This window comes from Hesperophylax consimilis, unplaced genomic scaffold (assembly GCF_061612785.1).
Source record: "Hesperophylax consimilis isolate HC1 unplaced genomic scaffold, BYU_Hcon_1.0 scaffold_104, whole genome shotgun sequence".
Lineage (NCBI taxonomy): Eukaryota > Metazoa > Arthropoda > Insecta > Trichoptera > Limnephilidae > Hesperophylax > Hesperophylax consimilis.
This window is the reverse complement of record NW_028301329.1, coordinates 14,550-39,669: the sequence shown is the minus strand read 5'-3', so window position 1 is coordinate 39,669 and position 25,120 is coordinate 14,550. Positions and strand designations below refer to the sequence as shown.

Sequence of the window (25,120 nt, the reverse complement as noted above, 5' to 3'; positions counted from 1 at the left end):
GATGCAATGCCTGGCCACAAGCCAATGAAAGACCGCCTCACGCTACTATTTTGCCAATGCAAAAGGGGATTTGAAAATTAAACTGCTGCTTGTTTATCATTCAGAAATTCCACGGACCTTCAAGAAGTGTAAAATCCAAAAAAAGCATACTAAATGTGATGTGGAGATCCAACAAGAAGGCTTTTCATCTTCACTGATTGGATCAATGAAGTATTTGGTCCTTCTGAGAAAAATATTTGCACGAGATGAATCTGCCACTCCAAGTCTTGCTCGTTAGGGACAACGCACCCGCCCATTCTCCAAGAATACAAGATGTTATAGTTTCTGCCTCCCAACATCACTCCGTTAACTCCAACCTATGGCCTAGCAGGTTATTTATAACTTTAAGATACAACACTGTAACACTCTTCGAGTGTTTTTTTGAAGGAACGTTTGTGACTGAAGGGACAAGTCTCACTCTCAGAGAGTTTTGAAAAGATCACTTTCACATCGTTGCTTACCTCAAGATGACAAGGCGTGGAAAGGAGTTACCAAGTGGACTCTCACTTCTGCTTGGAAGAAACTTTGGCCAGAGAGTGTTGTCGAATGTGATTTTGAGGGATTTGAAACAGTAGTTGTGGAGTCAGCGAGATTGTGTCTTTGGCCAATACCATGGGACTGGAAGAGGATAACGACGATATTGATGAACTTATTGAGTTGCATTGTGTTTCACAGCAAGAGAGTTTGTTAGTGGAGAAGGAGGAAATAGCAGAGCAACCATCTTCTGGCGCAATAAGAGAAATGGGAAACTGTTGCATCGTACATTGAGAAGCATCACCCTAATATTATATTTGTAGAAAGTAGAGAAAAGCCGATGTTTCGTAATCAAGTCGTAAAAATATATATTTTCGGGCGCTGGCTAAATCTATGAGATATATCCAAACAATGTAGAATAGAACAGAATAGAACAAAGAACTTAAAACAGTGCGCACGTCAAATAATCGCTCCACAAAAATCGCTCAAATTCATAGTTAAAATCTCACCAAAATCAAACAACCGACGGTTGGTGTTTACCTGAAAAACCAGTGAAGTGATTCATCCAATTTAGTTTAGTCTAAACGGCCTAGTCATTACAATTTTAAGTGATTAAAGTGACAATTTGAAGTGACAGTGACCGCCTTGCTAACTCAATCAAAACCTTTTATTACAACAAATACAAACGGACCTGTGCCCTCACAATTAATATTATAATTTATTATTTATCGATACGTCACAGGCGGTCAGTAGCCTGGTGGTATAAACGTTTCGCCAATTCTCTCCGTGGAATACGGGAAGTCAGTTCAAACCCCACAGTTTCCAAAAAAAAAAAAAAAACTTTGCTGCTTTTTTTTTTTCAACCGCATTTTTTTGTTCTTTTAAATTTAATTTTAATATAATAAATAATATATATATAATATAATATATAATATAAATAATTTAATTTTAATATGGTATAAACGTTTCGCCAATTCTCTCCGTGGAATACGGGAAGTCAGTTCAAACCCCACAGTTTCCAAAAAAAAAAAAAAAAAACTTTGCTGCTTTTTTTTTTTCAACCGCATTTTTTTGTTCTTTTAAATTTAATTTTAATCTGCATTGTAACGTGTGATATTTTTGAAACCCTTTAAACAAAAAATATAGAACATCTAATTAAACAATAAACTTATTTTAAAAAATACACAATGAGCAGCACCAGAGGCAAGACATCCATTCTGGATAGCGAAGATAAAATCATACAGTTCCTAGAAAAAAAATGGACGTAATGAAAAAAGACATAATGTCTCAAATAGCTATTCAAAACATTGAAAACCAAAAAAACATCGATAGCTTAAAAAAAGATATGTCGGAAATTATAGAAAAAAAATTCTCTGCTGAATTAAAAGATGTAAAAAACCTCAAGAACCAGCTGTGCGAACTCACCAAGACCATTGACTTTCTTTCACTAAAAATCGATGACTATGAAGTAGAGAGAAATAAACTACACAAAAAAATTAAGGAAGTGGAAAAAGAAAACAAAAATTTAAAATCTGTTGTAAATCAATCTCTACAAAACTGCCTTGAAACATCGCTCGAAATCAACGGAATCGAAACTAAAAAAGAAGAAAATCCTAAATTACCTATTGAATGCATCTTTAAAAAAATAGGGTGTGAAGATTTACTAAATAATAATTCCATAATAAACATTTACACCAACTCACTAAAGAAATGTATAACAATAAAGATGGCTACAAAAGAATTGAAAGACAGGATCCTTTCCCAAAAAAAGAAAGCGGGATATTTCTCCGCCAAAGATATAAATCACTCCACCTCGATAAACCCTATCTACATAAATGAAAAGCTGACGCCACAAAACAAGCAATTACTCTGGCTAGCGAGAGCAACAAAGGCGATGGGTTACCAATACGCGTGGACGAAGAACGGGAACGTCCTTCTCCGCAAAAATAAGGATACTCCAATTATATACATCAGAGACGCGAGCGACATACCCCTTCAATAACCTGGACTCCCTCCTGTACCTTCAAAGATGACCTCCGGACTCAACTAAAAATGGCCCCTTCAGAAGAAAACAGCATCCCTGAAACTCTTGAATGTGACAATTTTGAAGATGTAAACACACTTTTCTACGACACATCTTTCAACATACTAAACATGAACATCAGAAGCATTCGAAAAAATTTTGATGATTTCTGTATCCTTTTAAATTCGTTAACCTTCCAAATTGATTTTATTGCACTCACTGAAACACAAATGCGTGAATGTACCCCTTTCAACTTACCAAACTACACTACTTTTTCAATTCCGTCTAGACACACCTCTCACGATGGCATAACCATATTTTACAATATACACACCATATCCAACATTAGCATAGACAACACTCATTTCAAATATGCAAATGCCGTCCATGCAACCTTCTCCTCCAAAGGAAAAAAATACTCAATTTTAACAGCATACCGCTCCCCTTCTTTATCCCCAATTTTGTTTACACAAGAAATCAAAACTTTTATCAACAATAACAGCTCTAATCAATTCGATTTTGCATTTTTTATGGGTGATATTAACATAAATATACAAAACGCTGTATTAAATCCGACCGCAAACGAATATCTAAATGTTCTATACTCCACAGGATACCTATCATATATAAACAACACTACCAGACCTAATCATCCAAACGATACATGTCTTGACCATATATTTCTAAAAACACACAAAAATTTCCAACATAAATCCGCTACATTAAAAATCGACATAACTGACCACTATCCCACCTTTTACGGCCATCATACACCAAATTTATCCATCTCTGTTGAACCGAAAAACAAAGCAATGATTAAAATCAACTATTCAACTTTAAATAACTTACTGAACGAAGAATCGTGGATCGCTGTCCTATCTAATGACAACCCAAATTTGGCTTTAAATACCTTCTATGAAATACTTCAAAATTATATTAAAAAAAGTCAAGAAACAATAGCACCGCCAAAAAGTAAGCACAAACACATAAAACCGTGGATTACGCGCGGACTAATAATCTCAATACAACACAGAAACAAACTTTTTAAGATCTATAAAAATCACGAAAAATATTGCACATCCAAAAACGAAGCACAGAACCACACCAAACGGAACGAATACATTTTATTTAGAAACTACCTAAACTCAATCATAAAAAAACAAAAACAACAATACTACTCTACACAACTACATAATGCTCACAACGACTCCAAAAAAACATGGCACGTCATAAACGAAATCTCAAACAGGAACCAAAAAGTTCATAAAATTCCTCAAAAAATCATTACTGACAATAACACAACCATCGAAGACGCTGAGAGCATTGCAAACAATTTCAATCACTTCTTTACAAACATCGCCTCAACCCTCATAGATGATAATCCCAGTCTTAGCATTCACTCGAATCAAATTCCTCCTGGCCTTTCAGATTCTAATGTCACTACATATGAACTATCTACATTCAACGAAATAACAGAACTTGAAATCTCAAAACAAATTGACAACCTTAAAGAGAAGTCTGCAAATGGCCCAGATAACATTAGCAATACCACAATTAAATCAATTAAAAAGCATATAATCATTCCAATACATCATATTTTCAACAACTGCATCAGGCATAGCATTTACCCCAATGACTTCAAACTCTCTCACATCATTCCAATACATAAATCCGGATCTCAATTCAAAACAGACAACTACAGACCTATAACTTTAACTTCTCAATTATCCAAAATCTTCGAAAAGTGTTTAAAACGACAAATTATGAACTTTCTAGAATCTAATGATATCCTCTCAGCTAATCAATACGGCTTTAGAACCAAACTGTGCACCGATGACGCTATCTTTAGCTTAACCAAAAGCATATACTCTAACCTTGACTCTAACACTAAAACGCTAACCATTTTCTTGGATTTAAAGAAAGCGTTTGACACAGTCAACCACAGAATTTTATTAAAAAAAATCTCTAAAGTCGGTATTAAAAACAAAAGTTTCATGTTATTAAAAAGCTATATATTGAATCGCCAACAACGCACAAAAATAGGAACAAGCTTAACCCTCTTCTTGGCAATGTATCCTATAGTATACATAGTTTTCATAATTTTTTTCCACTTAAACTGGTACATGGGTAAAACAGATTTTAATGAAATCTGCTTTAACATGTTCTCAACTTGATAATTAGTGCCACTAGAGCCATATACTGTTTAATTAAGAAGAACAGTGACAGTTCAAACTCATACCGCTGCAAGATGGCTGCCAACAGAAGACGCACAACTAATTTGTCTGTAAGTTATCTTTATTTATTACTTGCATTATTAGATATTTAGTTATTTTAGGAATGAATTCGTGTTTATAAGGGTTCAGTGAATAATAAAAAATATATACTGAGTAACATATGTGACAAATCTTGTTTATATTGCATTCCAAAATGGTGTGTATCCTATGATATACACCGCCAAGTCTGCAGTGAATTACATTTGATTGAATGTGTATCCCCTGAGATACAATGCCAAGTTATTAAGAGTTTATATTATCTTATGTACAATGTCAAGTATTTATTGTTTATTGTATTATGTAGTAAACCCCTTTGAAATCTATATATTATGATTTTTTCATTTTTCTATAGCCTCGCGAAATTGAAGAAATGCTGACTATAATACCAATATCGGGAGCAGATTCTGATATTGAAAGTGACGAAGATGATGAACTACAAGATGATTCATCTGCAGTGCGCTCATCAAACTTTGGAATTGTTCATGATGCATTGGAGGAAGATAATGAACCAATGGCTCATGTTGCTGATCTTTCCGCAAACACCTCAAGCGCTGAACTACGGACACGTCGACATGTTAATCGTAAGAAAAAAATGAAGTTTGATTGGAAAGAGAAAGATTTTATGTCAAAAGTAGACATATGTGACAATCATTTTACAACTCCAGAGAAGATAAAATCGCCCTTAGAGTACTTCAAAATGTTTTTTTCAGAAGAAGCATTCAATATGATAGTTTGTAACACCAATTTGTTTTCCACACAATCATCAAGCAAATGCATTGATACTTCTTACAGTGAGATATGTGACTTTCTGGCCATTGAAATTTTAATGGGCCTAATAAAACTACCAGCATACACTGATTATTGGTCTGAAAAAATGCGAATTGAGCAAGTGGCAAGTATCATGCCACTCAAAAGATACCAGTCCATCAGAAGATATCTTCATTTTGTTAACAATGAGGATGTTGATGGGGATGTTTATTTTAAAATAAGGCCTCTTTTTGAACTGGTAAAGCAGAATTGTTTAAAAATTGAAAAAGAGTCGACGAAATGATGATACCATACAAAGGAACAAGAGCAGGTTCCCGGCGACAATATATAAAGAGCAAACCTAAAAAATGGGGCTTTAAAATGTTTGTCCGATCGGGGGTTTCGGGCATAGTATATGACTTCTTGATATACGGTGGAGAGGCAACATTTCGTGGTTGTGAATTTTCAAACTACGAAGAAAATCTCGGAATGGGGGCAAAAGTCGTTCTGACTCTCAGTAAGTCTATTCCCAATGCGGCATGCTCTGTTATATATTTTGACAGTTTTTTTACCTCTTTTGAACTTCTGCATCATCTTCGTCATGAGTACGGAATTTTAGGTCTGGGCACCATGCGGCGAAATAGATTACGAGGATGTAAACTTAAACCTGATAAACAACTCAAGAGACTTGGAAGAGGAGCTTTTCATCAAATGACGGATGAGAAGAAAAAATTGGCTGCAGTCACTTGGTTTGACAATCGTGCTGTCATTATTGGAAGTTCATTTGTAGACTCACACCCATTATCTGCAATACAAAGATATAGCAAACAGGACAAAAAAAAATTGACGTCACCTGCCCCGAAATAATAAAGCAGTACAATGCCCATATGGGTGGTGTCGACTTAGCCGATATGCTGATAGCTTTGTACCGATGCACTTTTCGCACACATCGTTGGTATATGGCGATATTTTCTCAATTACTCGATATATCTATCAACAACGCATGGCTACTTTACCGGCGTGAAGCGGCCCTACAAAAAGAAGGAAGCAAAAAAACAATATGTTTGAAGGATTTTCGTCTAAAAATTGCAAATGGTCTGCTTTACAAAAACAAAATACGTGGCCGTCCTATCGGAAACATCACAACGCCACCAAACAAAATAAAGAATCCGGTAAAAGCCAGGCCGGATGATGAAGTCCGGTTTGATAACTTAGGACATTTTCCGGAACATAAAGAAAAAGGAAGATGCCGACTATGCAATTCTGGACAAACGTCTGTATTTTGCATAAAATGTGGCCTAAGGCTTTGTTTTACTGATAAGAGAAATTGCTTCCTTTCATATCACACAAAATAATAGTTTTAATTAGCTTTTAAGACATAATTTTTCATTTTCCATAGTAATTTTTTTTAAATTTTGATTTGTAACAACCTGGCAATGTATCCTATAGGATACAACTCCAAATAAACTATATAAAAAACAATAAAAATATTTTTCATTTGTTTTTGTGAATCTGAAGCCTAACAGACTTCAAATATGTAAAAAAATATTTTTTGTGATGCTTAATTCTATCGGTGCCAAGAAGAGGGTTAAGTACCTATGACTTGACAAAACATGGTATTCCTCAAGGAACTGTCTTAGGGCCACTACTCTTTCTAATCTACATCAATGACCTATGCAATATTGCAATACCAGGTAAAATTCTCTCTTTTGCCGATGATACTGCAATAACAGTACAAGGTAAAACGTGGGAAGAAACAACCAGTAAAGCCAACAAATGTATTGCAACAGTCAAAGATTGGCTTGATAGAAATCTCCTCAGTCTAAATTTGAATAAAACTATCTTTATTCCCTTTTACAATTCCCAAAAGTCATCCCCTAAAAATAATCTTAATCTGAAGTTCCACAACCCTAATTGTAACTTTGCGACATGCTTAAATTGCGAAGACGTGAAATTCGGACAATATATCAAGTATTTAGGAGTTACTATAGACTGCCAACTCAAATGGACTTACCATATAGAAAAGACGGTCAATAAACTGAGATACCTAAGTTACATTTTCAAACGAATGAGCAACATTGTCAATATAAGAACCATGAAACTTGTTTATGACGCGTTAGTGCTTTCATCTATTTCCTATGGAATAATTGCCTGGGGAGGAACTTACAATAATCACGTAAAACCCTTAGAAATCGCTCAGAAATCCATCATTAAAATAATGTACCAAAGGACCAAGACATATCCCACCAACCAGTTATTTCAAGAAACAGAAATCATGGAACTAAGACGGATCTATTGTATTCAATGTCTCAAATTTATATTTACGCGTCCTATCAATTTCACCAAAAACACAAATCGCTCGAGCCAGAGACATACCACATGCGTGTTCACAGTCCCTCACTGCAAAACTAGGCTGGGCCAAAGGCACATCAACTATATTGCCCCAAAATTGTTCAATTCTTTACCCAATTCCATCAACATGTCTCAAAACCTGAACTTATATAAGAAAAATGTTAAAAGTTGGATAAGAAATAATTTCGAAGCAAGTAACTTTTTTCTATAATTTAAGCCATCTGTTTCTAAATAACTAAACTACCACATGTCTTTCTGTAAATTAAAGATTAATTTCTTTAAATCAAAGAAATATATACATGCATCTATGTTTTATGTGTGTGTGTGGGTGTGTGTGTGTGTGCGTGAGTGTGTGTGCGTGTGTCTGTGTGTGCGTGTGTCTGTGTGTGCGTGTGTCTGTTTGTGCGTGTATCTGTGTGTGTATGTGTGTGTGTGTGTGTGTGTGTGTGTGTGTGTGTGTATATGTTTGTAAATTTAAAAAAAAAAAAAAAAAAAAAAAAGAAAAAATAGAAACTTCTCTAAAAAAAAAAAAAACCAATCACATTGATCTCTATAGATACATTTAACAAGTTTAAAAAAAACTATATTTTAAACACCACTGTTTTATCCTTACACTATAATACCCACGCTCAGGCTTCGCCTTTGTGGGATTTTTTTGTTACTCTTTCATTCTATATTACTATGTATGTACCTGAATTGTATATGTATCAAAAATTTTGTTAATAAAAAAAAAAAAAAAAAAAAAAATGTACTACTGAATTGTATATCTTAAAAAGGTTTACAGAAAAGTCCGCGATAGCATATGTCTATCTCCTAAGGTTATCCTCTAGCAACGCCGGGTAGAAGTCGGCTAGTAAATTCATTAATAATAAACTAGTTATATAGATTTTTTTTATTGAGTTTTGCAAATCGAAATCGCATTCCAGGTTGTTACGCTACTTAACTATTTATAGTATGTAATTTTATTTGGATCAATTAACTATAGTAACATAAATTGAGTATTTTTTGGCATGGAACGTGTTATCGTATTTTACATTGATTTGTATGGGAAAAATTGTTTCGCTTAACGAGTGTTTCACAAAACAAGTAAGATTCTGGAACGAATTAAGCTCGTTACGAGAGGTTCCACTGTACTCTCTTAGTAGTCTCTTCCACTCTGACCTTTACCGATATGAAATAAAGTCCTTTTGACTCCTGAGCACCAGAGAGGGAATGAAATCAACTTAATTCCCTTTCTGGTGGTTTCATTCACTTTGACTCCTGAGTACCAGAAAGGGAATGAAATGGACTAACTGTTCAAGAAAGCTTTCTTTGCCGTGTTTGGTGAGTAGATCTGAATACTACCTTCCTCTTCCCCATCTCCTTCGCTCTCAGCCGCAACAACTGAGCCACTGGTGTCACACGCGTTGGCAGCTGCACCGCGCGTCGGCCTCCGAGACCAACACGCGACTAACGAACATTTCTGTATCTACGTCATGCTCAGACTGCTCGCCACGCACGTGCCCGCCCGTTATTGGTCCGCTTTTACCCTCATTCTTGTCAAACAAACGAGCGAACAGAGTAGTAGATTACGACGTACTGTCACTAGGTTGTCCTTCATACTTGTATGTGTTTCTGCGTTCGCTGTCTCACTTTATTTTATTTGAAAAGCATTGTGAATAATTGTATTTATTGAAATAATAAGTTATTTTTGGGTACATGCGAATAGAAAGAAACTTTTGTTTTAGTGAATGAATGAAGGTAGTGGAAATTAACCCACTTCCTTAAAATGGCAATGCTTTCTACTATAAAAATAAACGACCCATTCTTATGAAGGCAACATCAACTGTGAATGTGTGTTCCGCTCGTGCACCGGTGCCCAGGAGATCAATGCTTCTAGCTCCCTACAGCCGGCTCCATTGAAATACCCGTAGAATTGGCTCAGCATGCCTATATTACTTGTGTGCATTAGATATGGCACAATATGGCTGTCGGTCTGTTAACACATTTCTTGCGGGCATTTTTTGCTCTTACGCTACGCTGTCTCCGGGCGAAAATAAAGGTCCCGCGCGAATTTCTTTAATTTGTTTTATAACGCCATATCTTCGAAAATAATTAAAATATTTTAATAAAAACTTCTACGTAGTAACTATAGCATACCCAAGCTATAAAAATACTAAGCGAAAATCGAATATTATTTAAAATGCAACTCAATTAACCTTGTAATATGTTTATTACTTTCTTTAAATACGCCCGACATCTCTCGCTCGCTTGCACATAGGAGTTGAGTGGGTGCAGAACAGAGATGGAGATTCGAATCGGGTTTCACTGTCATAAAAACCCTCATTCCAGGAATTGAATTATTACAAAAAAATGTTATATACTATCTCTTTGTTGAAATACCGATGTAAACGAAAGACACTAAGATAAATATAAAAGGAAGACTTGCATTACGATTCGATAATTATGCACATATAGTTGGGACCTTTACAAAGAGATTGTTATATAATATTCATATAAAAACATTGAATAATTCCGTCTTTTCTGCCATTGAAATGAGGTCAGCGCAAATAGTAGAACTCCCCTTCCCGGTGTTAAGCATCAATCGACCGAACGGGTAGAACTACCTTTCATGTTAACACATTGTAGTCGGAAGCTTCAAACAATAGACTCTAGCCTATAGCGGGTGTTTTTCGCGATTAGCACAAAAATATATCCTCATCCCTTTCGTTAGTATCTGAAGACATTTTTGAAGGGTAAAAGAAAATATCAATTAAATAAATTCCACTAAAAAACACAGTTTTGTAACTCTGTATATCATAACTAAAGCACGTGTATATTAGCACCACTCTGACGGCCAATGACGGCCGGCATAGTCCAGTGGTAACGCATTGGACTGCCATTCCGAAGGTCGCGGGTTCGAACCCGGCGTGCGCAAATAAATTTTATTTGATTAATTTGTGTTATTTCACACTTAATTAATTAAAATAATATATAGTATATTTGCGGCACGTTCCAGAGTGGAAGATACTACCAGTATCGCCCTGTTGTAAGACCACCATTCAGAATTGAAACGTTGCTCCAAATGGCTTTAGCCGTGTTTAGTGACTAAATCTGAATAGCCAGGTACTTCCCCACCTTCCTCTTTCCCTTCCCCACTTGCCTTCAGCCTCACAACATCCCCCAATTGGGGATGCCATAGTCTCACTGGCTCCAGACGGGAGCAGTTGGGACTCTTGTGAGGTATTCACTATAAAAAAAAAAAAAACTCTATCTTCACAAGTAAGAGTGCCGGGAATACATCCAATTGCTAAACAATTTTTGTGTTATCTCTCATTCAGGAAATGATAATTGTAATAACATCCTCGGATTATCTCATAAGAGTAAAGGTCCAATGAATTTATAACACGTCATAAAAATATAATAGGTACTCATATTCCCAGTACAACTAACAAACAATCTTTGAAATTTAACATGATAAAATTGCCTAATTATTGCAAGAGTATGTGTGTACATAAAAGAAACAACAGCTTATCTTTTTTTGTTATATGTGTGTGTAGTTTGTAATGTCTTCAAGCGTTTAGATTAAATAGTCACGGGAAACAATAATAATAATTTTCCTTCCTCGCCTTTGAAGTGGAGCCGGCGTAAAGGGTATTTTTATCCGTCCCGCCGATAAGCACCAGTCGGCAGCGCGGGTAAAAATACCATTCCCGCTCATAGTGTGTTCACAGTGCCCTCCTTGTGCACCAAATCAAGTAAATTTAAGTATTGTGGCTCCCAAATTAAATAGTTGGACGTACTTGAGATTCGTACAGGGTTAACAACTGGTCACTGAAGAATCTGCCCTAATGAAGTATTATTTTGTGCAGGTGTAATGAGTGACCCCGACGAACTCCCTGGCTTGGCGCACTTCTGCGAGCACATGCTCTTCCTGGGGACTGACAAGTATCCGGAGGTGAGAGTTCATTGTCTAGCTCGACCACTCACCATCGAGTTCACCACCCAAGCAGACACGTACCACGGACCGCTAAACATCACACACTCCTTGCCTCATTTTGTACTCTTCAATACTCTGTCTCATACATAATCTTCTGTTATATTCCGACTCTTGACATGGCCCGACTCAAGTATTTGCTTCTGTTGATTGTGCTATGTCTTTCTCGGACGTCCCCGACTTTACAATTCGCATTCGCTTCATATATTCACCTCACACTCCTAAAGTGCTCCTTTCTTCCTCCTTTCTTCCTTCATTCGCTCTACAACTTTCTTGATCTTAATCATTACGCTTACATCGGCCTTGCATTCTTTGTGAATCACCGCATTTGTCACACAATCACATATGGTTTTACCACATACACGCCTCAGGGTTCTCATTTCCACAGCGTGATAAATCTTGAATTTTTCCTGTTATTATTTTTTATAATATTTTGTTAACCTATGATTTTATTATTTGAGCATGAATTTCCTCACCAAACTCAAGAGCCTTTAGCACAGCTAAACACGCCTCTTCCGCTGTGTAAGCAATGTATAACTGTATGCCTGTTAAATTTCACTTTAGTCTGTGTAACGTTTATTAGAAAGGTTTTTACTTCGAGGCTTGTTTATCAGCGGTGTAAAATTTAAAACAATGGACGTGCGTGTGTGCATAACCGGAGCTTAAACTGCTCCATAAAATATATTTATATTATATTAAAAAAAACGTGTTTGTTGTTGCAGGAAAACCAGTATTCGAAGTTCTTGGCTGAAAACAGTGGGAATAGTAATGCCTCCACCTCAATGGACCACACTTGCTACTACTTCGACGTTGTTCCCGACAAGTTCTCTGAAGCTTTGGACATGTGAGTCTAGGCTCCATACATGCTTTGGATACTCCCCATCGCTCATGTTCTAGATTCTAGAGTCAAAAGCTTTGACTTATTTGGTTCTACAGGGTGGCCACAGACCTGGAAAACCGGGAAAACCGGGAATTATCAGGGAATTTTACCGAACCGGGAATTATCAGGGAAATGTCAGGTAATTTTAAAATATTCTTAAAATATCAGGGAATTCCAAAAATAAAACGAAATTCGTTATTTACGAATTTGTGAAGTCCCAAAGTTGTGTTTTATTACTTTTACTTGCGGCGTGTGTAACAAAAGATATGCCGACAAAGACAAACTAGATAAGTAGGTATTTTTTTATTATTATTTTCGTAAATAGCCGTTGCAACACAATCATGTCGTAAACCACCCGCTTTGGTTTTTCCCCTATACTATGTAGGTGCGAAATCTGTAAAGAAAAAGCTAGCAAAGTTACAACAAAGTGTCAAAAGGGTCGGACACCCAGTACGTTCGTAATAAAATTTAAAGATCATCATTATCAACATTTTTACAAAGTGTCAATACAGTAGAACCTCGTTTCGAAATCCACGGGACATCAGAAATCAAATTTCGAATTAATTCCCACGCAATTCGAATTTTTATGAAAAAAAAAAAAAAAAACGCCGAAAATCGATTTTCTCGGCCGCCTCTTCAAATCCGGGTGGTATTTTAGTTGTAAATTCGTATTAATACCAATTATTTCTTTATTTTCGCGGCCGATTACCGTAGCGGCGGGCCCTTTAAATTCAGATATTCGCAATAAATTCGTAAAAATGCTATATATTTATGCGTAAATCGAGATTTCGCTGCCGATTTCGGTCGCGGCCTACCCTTTAAATTGAGATATTCGTAAAAATACGATATATTTCCGCGTAAATCGAGATTTCGCGGTAATTTTCCGTCGCAGCCGGCCCATTATTTCAAAAATCTGAATTTAAATTCGTAAAAATACGATATATTTCCGCGTTAAACGAGAATTCGCGGCCGTATTCCGTCGCGGCCGGCACTTAAAATTCATATTCGAAAAAAATTCGCAAAAATACGATATATTTCCGTGTAAATCGAGAATGCGCGGCCGATTTCCGTCGCGGCCGACCCTTTAAATTAAGATATTTGATGTAAATTCGTAAAAATATGAGTTATTTCCGCGTAAATCGAATTTTATCGGCAGTTTTTTGTCGCGGCTGGACTTTTAAGTTCAGATAGTTGAAGTAAATTCTTAAAATTTGTCATATTTCGGCGTGAATCGAAATTTTTCGGCCGATTTCCGTCGCGCCGTATTTTTTAACTCGGATATTCGAAGTAAAGTAGTAAAAATACGATATATTTCTGCGTAAATTGAAATTTCGCGGCCGATTACCGTCGCAGCGGGCCATTTAAATTAAAATATTCGAAATAAATTCGTAAATAAAGGATACATTTACGCGTAAATCGAAATTTCGCGGCCGAGTTTCGTCGCGGCCGACCCTTTAAATACAGATATTTGGTGTAAACTCGTAAAACTACGACATATATCCGCGTAAAACGTATTTTCTCGGCCCTTCAAACTCGGATATTCGAAATAAATTTGAAAAAATACAACATTCCAGTGTAAATCGATTCAGATTTACAAAATAATAATATTAATAAGGACGATGTATAACCACGTAAAAATACATTTTTCGGCGTTTTACCGCCACGGCTGACTTTTAGATTCAGATTTACGAAATATTATGATTTATTTTCGCCAAAATCAAATTTTTTCGAATTTCACGAACAAATTTTCGTGCGCGGACAAAAATAAATTTCGAATTACGAATTAACGAATTTCGAATTAAAAAATTTTTCTGCGGAAATTTTTTTGGCGAAAATTTCGAATTACGCGTTTTTTCGAATTATCGGGGTTCTACTGTACTTACTTTTGTTTATTTGTCTATTTTTGTCTGGTCTTTTCATTTGTACACAAATTGTCTTCAGGCGAAATATCATAAATTTGTAATAAGTGTATTTTGTTTTGAATAGATCATTGTGGTGCAAGGAAATAATAAATGCTTTAGATGACGGAATTCCCTTTATTTATGTATCTGTTCTAATTTTCTGGCGTAGATGAAAATCGTGTTTCAAAAATAAAATTTTGAACGATATGTCCTTTATACCAAATAAAACATATCAGGGAAAATATAGAAACTGCCCTGGAAAACCTGGAATTATCAGGGAATTTTGAAATCCGTTTTTTGTGGCCACCCTGTTCTAGTCGTAAACAGCAATACAACAATATACTAACAACCTCGGAAACACACAACGACTCGACACGGCCACGGTGCGTGTCGTATTATATAAATACATTCTCAATGCTCAAACGCAAAGCACATAAACATACAAATACCAGATACAGCGTCCTCGGAGACCTGCTGCGTTCAACACACAATTGTTAAACGCAGATTTTATTACAAAGCAGAAATAGACACAAATTCTCCTACCTTCTGATATTCCTGAGGGGTTGACAGGCACATTGGACAGTGAATAAACAGTGTTTCTTTGCTCTGCAGTTTTGCCCAGTTCTTCATCTCGCCCAAGTTTACGAGCACAGCCACGGATCGCGAGCTGAATGCTGTCAACTCGGAGCATGACAAGAACATCTGCAACGACTACTGGAGACTGGACCAGCTCAACCGGTCTACTTCCGATCCCACCCATCCTTTCAGCAGATTCGGTTCTGGTAAGTCTCCCAGAAGGTTTCCCTAACTACTTGTGAGCCAGCCTACCAGACTAAATCAACTGGTATTACATTTGATTAGCAATAAAATTATAAATCTAGTCTTTGACGACAATATTAGCGATTTTCAAACTAAAATATCAAACAGAAAAATTTACTAGTAGGAATTGAACCCAGGAACTTAGCCTTGCCGGGGCGCTGCTCTACCACTGAGTCTGGGTTCAATTCCTAGGCCTCTAGATGCCACTGCATCCTTTTATGATTTTTCTTTCAAATTCAAATTTTAGTTTGAGAATCGCTAATATTGTCTTCAATGAATAAATATTACGATTCGAGGTTTTACTCATAAAGTTATAGCAAAAAGAAAATTAAAAAAAATAATAAATTAGATAAGAGCAGCCATTTTAAAATAATAACAAAGTTACTCATTCGCACGTCATTCTCCATTCTTCCATTGTTTGCTTAGCGTTCAGCAGGTTCCTGTTGTTTGTTGTGTGTTTTCTTTATATTTTATTGTGAAGTACCCTTATTTAGATTTATGGAAAATATATTAAACTTTTTTTAACATGAGAGAGAAAAAATCTTTTGTTAATTTTTATAAATATATAAACACATTATCTGGTAAGACTAATAATATGATTACCATGATGGATTTTTGGATAGTATTTATGCAAGACTGTATGATCTCTAAATAGTATAAAATAAAGTCGCTATCCGCTTTTGTGAGCTTAGTTCTTCTAAACTATGCAACGGATTTTGATAATGTTTTCACTATCATTTAGAGAATTTCTTCCGGAAGGTTTATGTATATGTTAACGGAAATGTATGTAATCCGTCATTGTATTCAATTCCTAGGAAATGTATGTAGTTCCTAAAATCGCCTGGAAATGTGTGAAATAAATTAAATTAAAAACTTTCTAAAATAGCAATCGGAAATTTAAAACATTTAAGATATCAATGGGTACGCGGGGATAGCGGCGCAAGGAAGGTTATTGCATCGTCTGATCAGGCGATCGCGCTAGTGCCGTGTAAACAGTCAGTACGCACGTCCAACCTAACCTAACCTAACCCAACCCAACCTAACCGAAACTAGCCTAACCTAACCCAACCCAACCCAACCCAACCCAACCCAAAAGACTTTCACTTTAATATTGTGACATTTATAATTACTCAAATAACAGACTGATTAGGTACCAAATGAAAATTGAACTGTATAAAAATATAACAAATAAAACAATGTGTTTTATTACAGAAAGCATTTTTTTTATACATTTCCTAATACGATATTGGAATTATATACAATTCCTAGGAAATGTATACATTTCCCAGGATGTATTATATGTATTAAATAATTTTTAAAACAATATTTTATACATTTCCTAAATAGCTTCAGATTTGCATACATTTCCTAGGAGTTGTATACAATTCCTAGATATCATACATATCCGGTAACATATATAATACATGCATATTATATTTGTAGAAAGTAGAGAAAAGTCAATTTCGTAATCAAGTCGTAAAAATATTTTCGAGCGCTACATTGCTAACGCAGGCTAAATCTTATGAGATACGTCAAAATAATGTACTACGCCACTGTATATCTTATAAAGGCCTACAGAAAAGTCCATGATGGTATATGTCTATCTGCTAAGGATAACCTCCAGCAACGCTTGTTACACGTCAGCTAGTATATTATAAGCTGCATTCAGTTTAATCTCAGAAATGTGATTTTCAGGTAACAAAGAGACATTGGAGACGATTCCCAAGCAGAAGGGAATTGATGTCCGCGAAGAGCTGCTGAAGTTCCACAAGAAGTGGTACTCTTCCAACATCATGACGCTGTGTGTCCTGGGGAAAGGTACGTGACCTTCACTTCACCCATCGCAGCTAATAAAGTAGAATCCCGTTAATTCCAAAATATTCAATTTGTGCCAAAATATATATGGCATTATTTTGCAATTTTGAATCTGACTGCTGGCCGGCTGTAGAGGTAAAATGCTGAAAATTTCCATTTTCGCAGAAAGATTGTCATAATTCATTTTGTTTTCTCACTGACTGATCTGTGTTTGATAAATATTTCGATTTACACATAAATATTTTTTCAAATTTACTTTGAATACTAATCTGAATTTGAAGGACAGTCCACGAAATTTATATTTACACTGAAATATGTTGTATTTTTTACGAATTTATTTAGAATATCTAAATTTGAAGGGCCGGCCACGACTGTAATCGGCCGCGAAAATTCGATTTGCAAGAGAATAAATCGTTTTATTACGAATTTACTTCAAATACCTACCTGAATTTGAAGGGCGGTCGCGGAATTCGTATTTTAGCAAAAAAAAAATATCCTGAAATTTTGAATTATCTGGGTATTTGGAATTAACGGGGTTCTATTGTGTCAATTTCCCATATGATCCAATAGTCTTAATCTCTGGTTTGCCCAAAATGCCTGTCGGGTATTGTTTAGTATTGAAACAGTTTTCGATAATACTATTTTCTACTATTTTTCCCATCATATACTATCATACCTACTATCCATTTCCTACCTTAAAAACAGCCTTACCCACATTTGGAAAGAAGAAGATTTTTTGTTGCATTGTAAATTGTCGCCAGTACAGTATTCTAATTCGCGTCGTTTGGCAAGAAGGTGTAATCGTCGTGTCCTCGTTGTATATTCACATTCTTTGTGCTATGTTTGCAAATATCAAAATCATACCAAAAATTATCTCGCTCTGCCGGGATTCATGGGAATTCGAGGTAGGCTGTTTCCATCATTCCACATTTCCCGTGATTTTCAATCAGAAGAGAAGTCATGCATTGGTTGAAGTTGGGCACCTGTCAGGTGATAAATTATAAACATTCTGCTCAAATGTGTTCTATATTTACACTGTTCATGTTCACTTATCTGTGCAGAACCTCTGGACGAACTGGAGCGCATAGTGGTGGAAATGTTCTCGCAAGTGGAGGATCGCAATGCGGAAGCCCCCAACTGGGAGGTGCACCCCTTCACTCTGGACAGGCTGGGCACAAAGGCCACGGTGGTGCCCATCAAGGACATCCGCAACCTGAACATCAGCTTCCCGCATCCCGATACCAAGCATCATTACAAGAGTGCCGTAAGATAAACCAATCTTTAATCCTAGTATGTGCATAGTGTGCATGTTTTCCCAAGTGTATTTGTAGTGTTATTGTGAACACAACTGTAAAATTGGCAGGGTCAGGGTTCTCTCTCCCCCTTGCAGAGGTGGAAATACTGTTTTTGAAAGCAGCTGATTCAGTATTACAATTCAGCATTGTCAAGTTAGTCCAGCTGTCGGTGACAACCATCGGAAACATTGAAATGAATGCTTTCCATGATAGCCGTCGACTGGCTGAATAACCCAAGCATTCCTCTTTAATCACCACCATTCCAAGAAGAATATATATTTTGTACAGCTTCTCTTTTAATCTTTAACTCAGGAACTGTTTTTTGAGCACATGTGCGCGTCAACATGTCGGCGCTCATGCATTTGTGCGAGCTCTAATATCATCCACACTGTAATTTTAACCTTTATCCTTTGAAAACTGTGTAGAGGACAAAATCAAAATGTTTTTGTGGATTCTACTGTTTATTTCATTAATGTAGCCTCTATGACAGCTTAAAATATATTTTGTCTATGAATGTCAAAATTCATTTACGTAAAACGGCATCACACAATTGAAAATATTTGAATTTTCAAAATAGTATAAAAGTCGACAGACTACCGTTTAGGCTAATAATAGTAAAAAGGCCGTTAGGCCGATAACGCCTCTTTTCCACGCAATGCTTTAATTGCAAAACACGTAAATCCCACAAATTCTCGTCTTACAGTAGGGGGTATTTTGTCTTTTTCCTACTTCGACTTTCAACAGGGTTAAAATACAAATAAGATGGAAATGAGAGTATTAATAATGTATGTGTGTTTTGATGGTGTGCAGCCCGGCCACTACTTGGCGCACCTCCTCGGCCACGAGGGACCGGGCAGTCTGCTGTCGGCGCTCAAGAAGAGAGGCTGGTGCAATAGGTGAGTCCCCCTCCTTCTCCACACAGCGTCTTCCAATGTTTTATCTAACTACTACTTGTTACATTTATCATTTTGTTTCAGTCGCCACTGCCAGCTATTTGATGGTACTTCACCTATTCAAATTTATCAACAATTCGACCATGGTGTCTAGCGTCTAGCACGGTCAAATCAATAGGCTTAACAGACAATGTTTTTATGTCGATTTTCCAAGCATGGTCACGTTCATTAGGCGTGTCGATAGCCAAGCCAATATCGAAATAAGATATCGCCTTATGATGGCAACACTGGCGGGTGTTATCTATGGATCGTCATTCCTAAATGGCTACATCGAAATACGAATAAATTGGCAATATCGAATTGAAATACTTACTTTTGACAAACATTGGCAGTTGGTATTTACTTTTGACTCTAAATCTAAAAATTGGTCGATGAGGTCTATGGCCGTAACTCGTGATATTCTGAACAACTTTCTGAATTCCGTTTCCCAAGCACAAACGGATTCAATTGATTGCGTATATGACCTCTTTGATTTCTACAGGTTTGGTTACGCTTTTCTGTTCATTAATAAGCCAGTAATTTTGCATAACGAACGACATTATTCAAAAAGTTATGTATATTGACAGTTAACCGAAGCTCGGGGTAAGCCAAGTTGCCGCACTTAATTAGGCGACTTTTGACTATCGGCCCTCGAAATTAATTACTGAGCGTACTCGCAAATACCACCTAATGAGAGATTCAGCCTAGATCCTATTGGTATAGTATCAGTGGGTGGTACTAGATATCCAGTTGTCTAGACACAAGGGTGCGGCCACCTCTGCCTGCGATACTAAGTTTATCAATAGGTGGTACTAGATACCCAGTTGTTTAGACACAAGGGTGCAGCCACCTCTGCCTGCGATACTAAGTTAAGTTAATATTTAGTTTGTTTCCAGTTTGGTGGGAGGAACTCAAGGCGGGGCCCGCGGCTTTTCTTTCTTCAATGTGCAGGTGGACCTAACAGAGGAGGGAATCTTGCACGTGGATGACATCATCAAGTTGACCTTCCAGGTGAGATTACCTGCACAGGACTCCGAAATGGTCACTAGACACAGTCGAAGCTATTTCAAGCAACCTGAATGGTGATCTTTCACCGGTTTCACGATGAAACTGAATGTAACTACAGCTATGATACGCGCCGCAATCTTCCAAGTATAAACACACGGTCACAGAGGTTGTTGGTATTACTAGCCTCTTGCCGGAGTGCCTACCACAGTGTCCCTGACTTTTACATATAACTTCCGCATTGCATATTCATATCACTCCCTTTCTTAAACTTATTCATGACACTTACATCAGCCTAGCATTCCAGATCTCTATATTTTTAACACGGCTATTGTCTCATTTCTACAGCATTCACTGTCTTCTTCTTTCATTGTTTCTCTGTCAGTTCCGCGCCCCCGTGAGAATATGTATGTAATGATTTAAGATATTTTCAGTATATAAACCTACTGAAGAAGGATGGTCCTCAGCAATCCATCTTCGACGAGTCCCGAGACATCCTGGCCATGATCTTCCGCTTCAAGGACAAGGAGGAACCCAGGAACTTCGTCGCCGACTATGTTCACGGCTTACAGGTAATTTAGTCCATTTTACAAATTTAAAGTCCTTCAATACGATGACATTTTGAAACAATGAGAGTAGTTTGGTTTTACAAAGAAAAAGAAACTCGTTCCTCTATTAAAATCATAGACAAAATGTGTAATATTAACTACTAAAGACTAGAGGATCTTTAATAATCAAAGTAAAGTATGTAGTAAGTTTTACACACCATAACTACATTAATAATTGTTTGTTTGTTATCAGGAGTACCCCATGGAGGACATACTGACAGCGCACCACATCCTGACGGAGTGGCGCCCCGACTTGATCACCCACCTGCTGGACATGCTGGAGCCAGAGCGCGTGCGGGTGGCCGTGGTGGGGAAGAAGTTCGAGCCCATGTGCGACCAGACAGAGCCCTGGTACGGAACCAAGTACCACCTGGAGAAGATTCCTCAGGACACCATCGAGGTACCTTTATTATTCTAATTCTATACCTAACCTAGCCTCTACAAACCCCAAACCAGTCTTAACTTTGAGAATGTACATAATGTGGAGTGGCAATATTGTATAGGAATCAGTTTCTTGTTTTATTGTGGACTGTAATCAATATTTAACTCAACTATTGGGGTAGCTGGACAGTTAGAATTGGGAAAGGATTCTGACTAACCATATTATTCTTTTTACCTTTGGAATCGGATTCCGTGGATTTACCAATATAATTCCTCTCCAACTTCAAACAACTCTGGCCGTCGGCTGATTTTAAACTCGGCTTGATTGGAATGTAACAGTGTTTTGCTGGTGTCAGTGCATAAGTCTCTTTACAATTTCACTTAGTCAACCCCCATCACCCAGTGGTTCGGACACTATACCATTGTGGATAACTTTCTAAGAGGATAGGTCCCTCAGTTTTGGAATTCATTAGACTTAGTGTATTGGATTTAGTTAATTGAACCCCTCATTTAATTAATGCATTATTTTGTAATATTTGTACAGGAGTGGAAGGCTGCAGGATTGTGCGAGGAACTGGCCCTGCCCAAACCCAACGAATTCATCCCCGACTCCTTCTCCCTCTCCCCCCAGGACCCCTCCGCCCCCGACTTCCCCACCATCATCCGAGACACCCCCTACATCAGGGTCTGGCACAAGCAGGATGACGAATTCTTCCTGCCCAAGCTGTACACCGCCATCGAGATTGGCAGGTACATATTATTGCTGTTGTTTTCTCATTCATGTATTTTACAGGTTCAGATTGCAAAAATAATCTCTTTCTATATATTCCTTCTACCACCATATTATATGGACACTTAGGCCATTCGTACACGGAGATAATTAACCTTTTGAACGCGTTAATTTGCTCCGTTTTATCTATACCCGTACGCGGTACATATTTTCAAATACCTATGCACGCAATTAAATGTCAAATTATAGCATTCTGGCATTATTTATTGGACTATATAGACAGAACAGATTATTCTCCACAATATGAAAACAAATCCTCGTGTGTCAACACTCTTAGATGTTTATAAAAACAAAAACATAAAATTTCATACAAAGACGTACCGTATCTTTTGAATGTGGTCCCGCCATTCACTCGCCGTGTGTGTACTTAGGCCACTGCGTTGATAGACATAAGTGGGACACCATGATCACTTATCATTTTTAGTTCTGAAAACTTTTTCTCAAACTCTTTTCTAAACTCAACACTTAAAAATTACACATAAATTTTATATCACTTAATAAATATTGTTTTTTAAGCACTTTAGAGGAATCTCTGTCTGTCACATTTTTTTGGAACTATGGTAAACTTTAAAACAGGGTTCGATACATAAAGACACACCACATTCTTTACATACGTATCTCGTTAACTGCATTTTTTTATTTTTCAATCGGCATACACGACATCGTCTACGCGGTTTTTTTTATTTTGCCAGTTGATGGAATCAATTCGGCCATATGCTTAGCGGCATATTTAGGCAAAACCCGAAACGGGTTGAGGTGGGCTGATGTATTAGGCTCTGGTATTTGAGAAATCTCTGGTTTATATTTCTCAACTAGTTGCATAATAACCGCCATTGTTGAATTTTCTTTAAATTGTACAGAAACGCCGGATTGAAAATCATCAAATTCGTGTACTATTGGAATATGAGGTCCAGATACCCAGGAGTGTAGCACTTCTTCACTTACAGACTCATTCGCTTGAGTTTCTGTATCTGAAAGTTCCGAAGGTTCAAATTCATCTTCAGACATTTCATAATCAGAATCCAAAACGTTCAATATATTTTCAATTTCATCATCTTCCAAACTATGGGCCATTTTTTATCCGAAAAATCAAATCAATTAAAAAAACTAAAAACTTGTGAACGTTTCCTAATAAATTTTGAAATAGTATATAAAACACGAAAATAACACGCACTTTAGTAATATATAACTAATACATATATATAACAAAATATATTTAAATTAATAAAGTATATAGTAAAGTCAATAACTCAGTTTTGTAACACAGTAAAATGTTAAAAAATACGCGCAATCGGCACAATGTGGTCACTCGTGGATACAGTAAAATTGAATTTGCTAGACGAAACACAAGAAATCAAAAAAAAAATTGATTTCTGAATTGAACAAATTAATTTGAATTTTTCGTAATAATTCAATATTACAGCAGAACACAGAATGTTATCGGCGCAGATTCCACAAATCAACTCGGCGCGCGCAAGCGCAGATAACATACTAGTACTAACGCCATCCGGTGACAAAATTGTGAACTAAAGCACTCAAAGGCGCGAAGAGGCGCACTTGATTATGGATCTTTTTTTATGAAATACAATTTTATTTTTGAGAAATACTTGTAGATGTCAGCATCGTGATAGTTCTACGAATGTCCAAGCGAGCAAGAAATACATTTATGACGAAAGAGCGCTGGAATATCGGCCGTCAAAGTTTCCGTATCAACTGTTGATACGGCCGCGTGTGAGTATAGACTTTTTGCCGTAACAACAGTTGATACGGCCGCGTGCAAAAGATTAAAGGAACTCGAGTTTTGTGCACATAGTGTAAGTGCCGCTCATTGGTATCTGCCATACTATTTTGCTAGTTTTGATACACGACGCATCGACTATGGGTTTGACGTCAACGTGATTTGAATGTTAAATTTGTTCTGTAATAACTATAATTTACCAGAATACGTTAGGATGATGATGAAAGAAAAGTCAATTTAACATTATTCTCATATAGTTCCTTGGCGGCGACGAGTGCCTTACAGTTAAGGCTTCTTTCGTTGTATGGTTGAACCCAAAATCTTCTTTTAGATTGTTTTTTATGCTTGTAAATAAATATAGGGAAGAAAATATTATTGTCTTCGTCGCTAGGCATTTATAATTGCATTAATTCCATGGCTGCACTTGAAAAATGATTCATGATTTATTCAAAATGATGAGTTCAGTATAATTCGGGTATGAGCCATTTACGGAAACAAGATTTAAAGAGTAGCACAACGGTAGACTACTTGTGGTTGCGTCACAGTCATGCACAACATGTCATGTTTGCGGTAGGGTACATACAGCTTGACATGGTTAACTTTTGTAAACTGTAAAATCATTAATAAAGCAAAAACAAAGCACCGTAGATGAAAATTTTATTTTATCTCCATGGCCAATTTTGTTGATTGTTATCATTTTGAAAATGTAAAATATTGATCAATGAAATTAATCATTGATTGTTAATACATAAGAAATATTAAAACTCTGCTCTTATTTATATGTTTTCAGAAACATAATTTGGAAGCGTACCTCTGTAAAACGGAAGCCATGCAAAATATCAATAAATGCTGTTGATTTTTATCATTTGGAAAGTATAACAAATTAGGTCAAGAAAACTTTTGGTATTTTATAAAACGGGCACCTTTAAAATGAATAATTTTCTACAATTAAGATGGAACCAAGATATTCTGTGTTGTAAGTTAATATAAAATAACTTCCGCGTCGCTCATTGCTCTTGTCCTTCTGCCCATTTCAACGCACACTGTCGAGTGACCGCTGTGGGCGCTGTGT

At 36.6% G+C, this 25,120-nt stretch overlaps 1 protein-coding gene across 1 annotated transcript in view; it reads left to right on the top strand.

Moving 5' to 3' along the window:
• LOC149408725 (insulin-degrading enzyme-like) overlaps positions 1-25,120 on the top strand; it is a 39,233-nt gene that overhangs the window by 5,757 nt on the left and 8,356 nt on the right. Inside the window, exons 4-13 of the mRNA XM_089650476.1 lie at positions 11,760-11,845; positions 12,607-12,728; positions 15,278-15,447; positions 17,180-17,302; positions 18,361-18,563; positions 19,405-19,490; positions 20,423-20,537; positions 20,966-21,103; positions 21,333-21,539; positions 22,065-22,270. Coding sequence (XP_089506602.1) covers positions 11,760-11,845; positions 12,607-12,728; positions 15,278-15,447; positions 17,180-17,302; positions 18,361-18,563; positions 19,405-19,490; positions 20,423-20,537; positions 20,966-21,103; positions 21,333-21,539; positions 22,065-22,270 — 1,456 coding nt within the window. The remainder of the gene's footprint in view (positions 1-11,759; positions 11,846-12,606; positions 12,729-15,277; positions 15,448-17,179; positions 17,303-18,360; positions 18,564-19,404; positions 19,491-20,422; positions 20,538-20,965; positions 21,104-21,332; positions 21,540-22,064; positions 22,271-25,120) is intronic.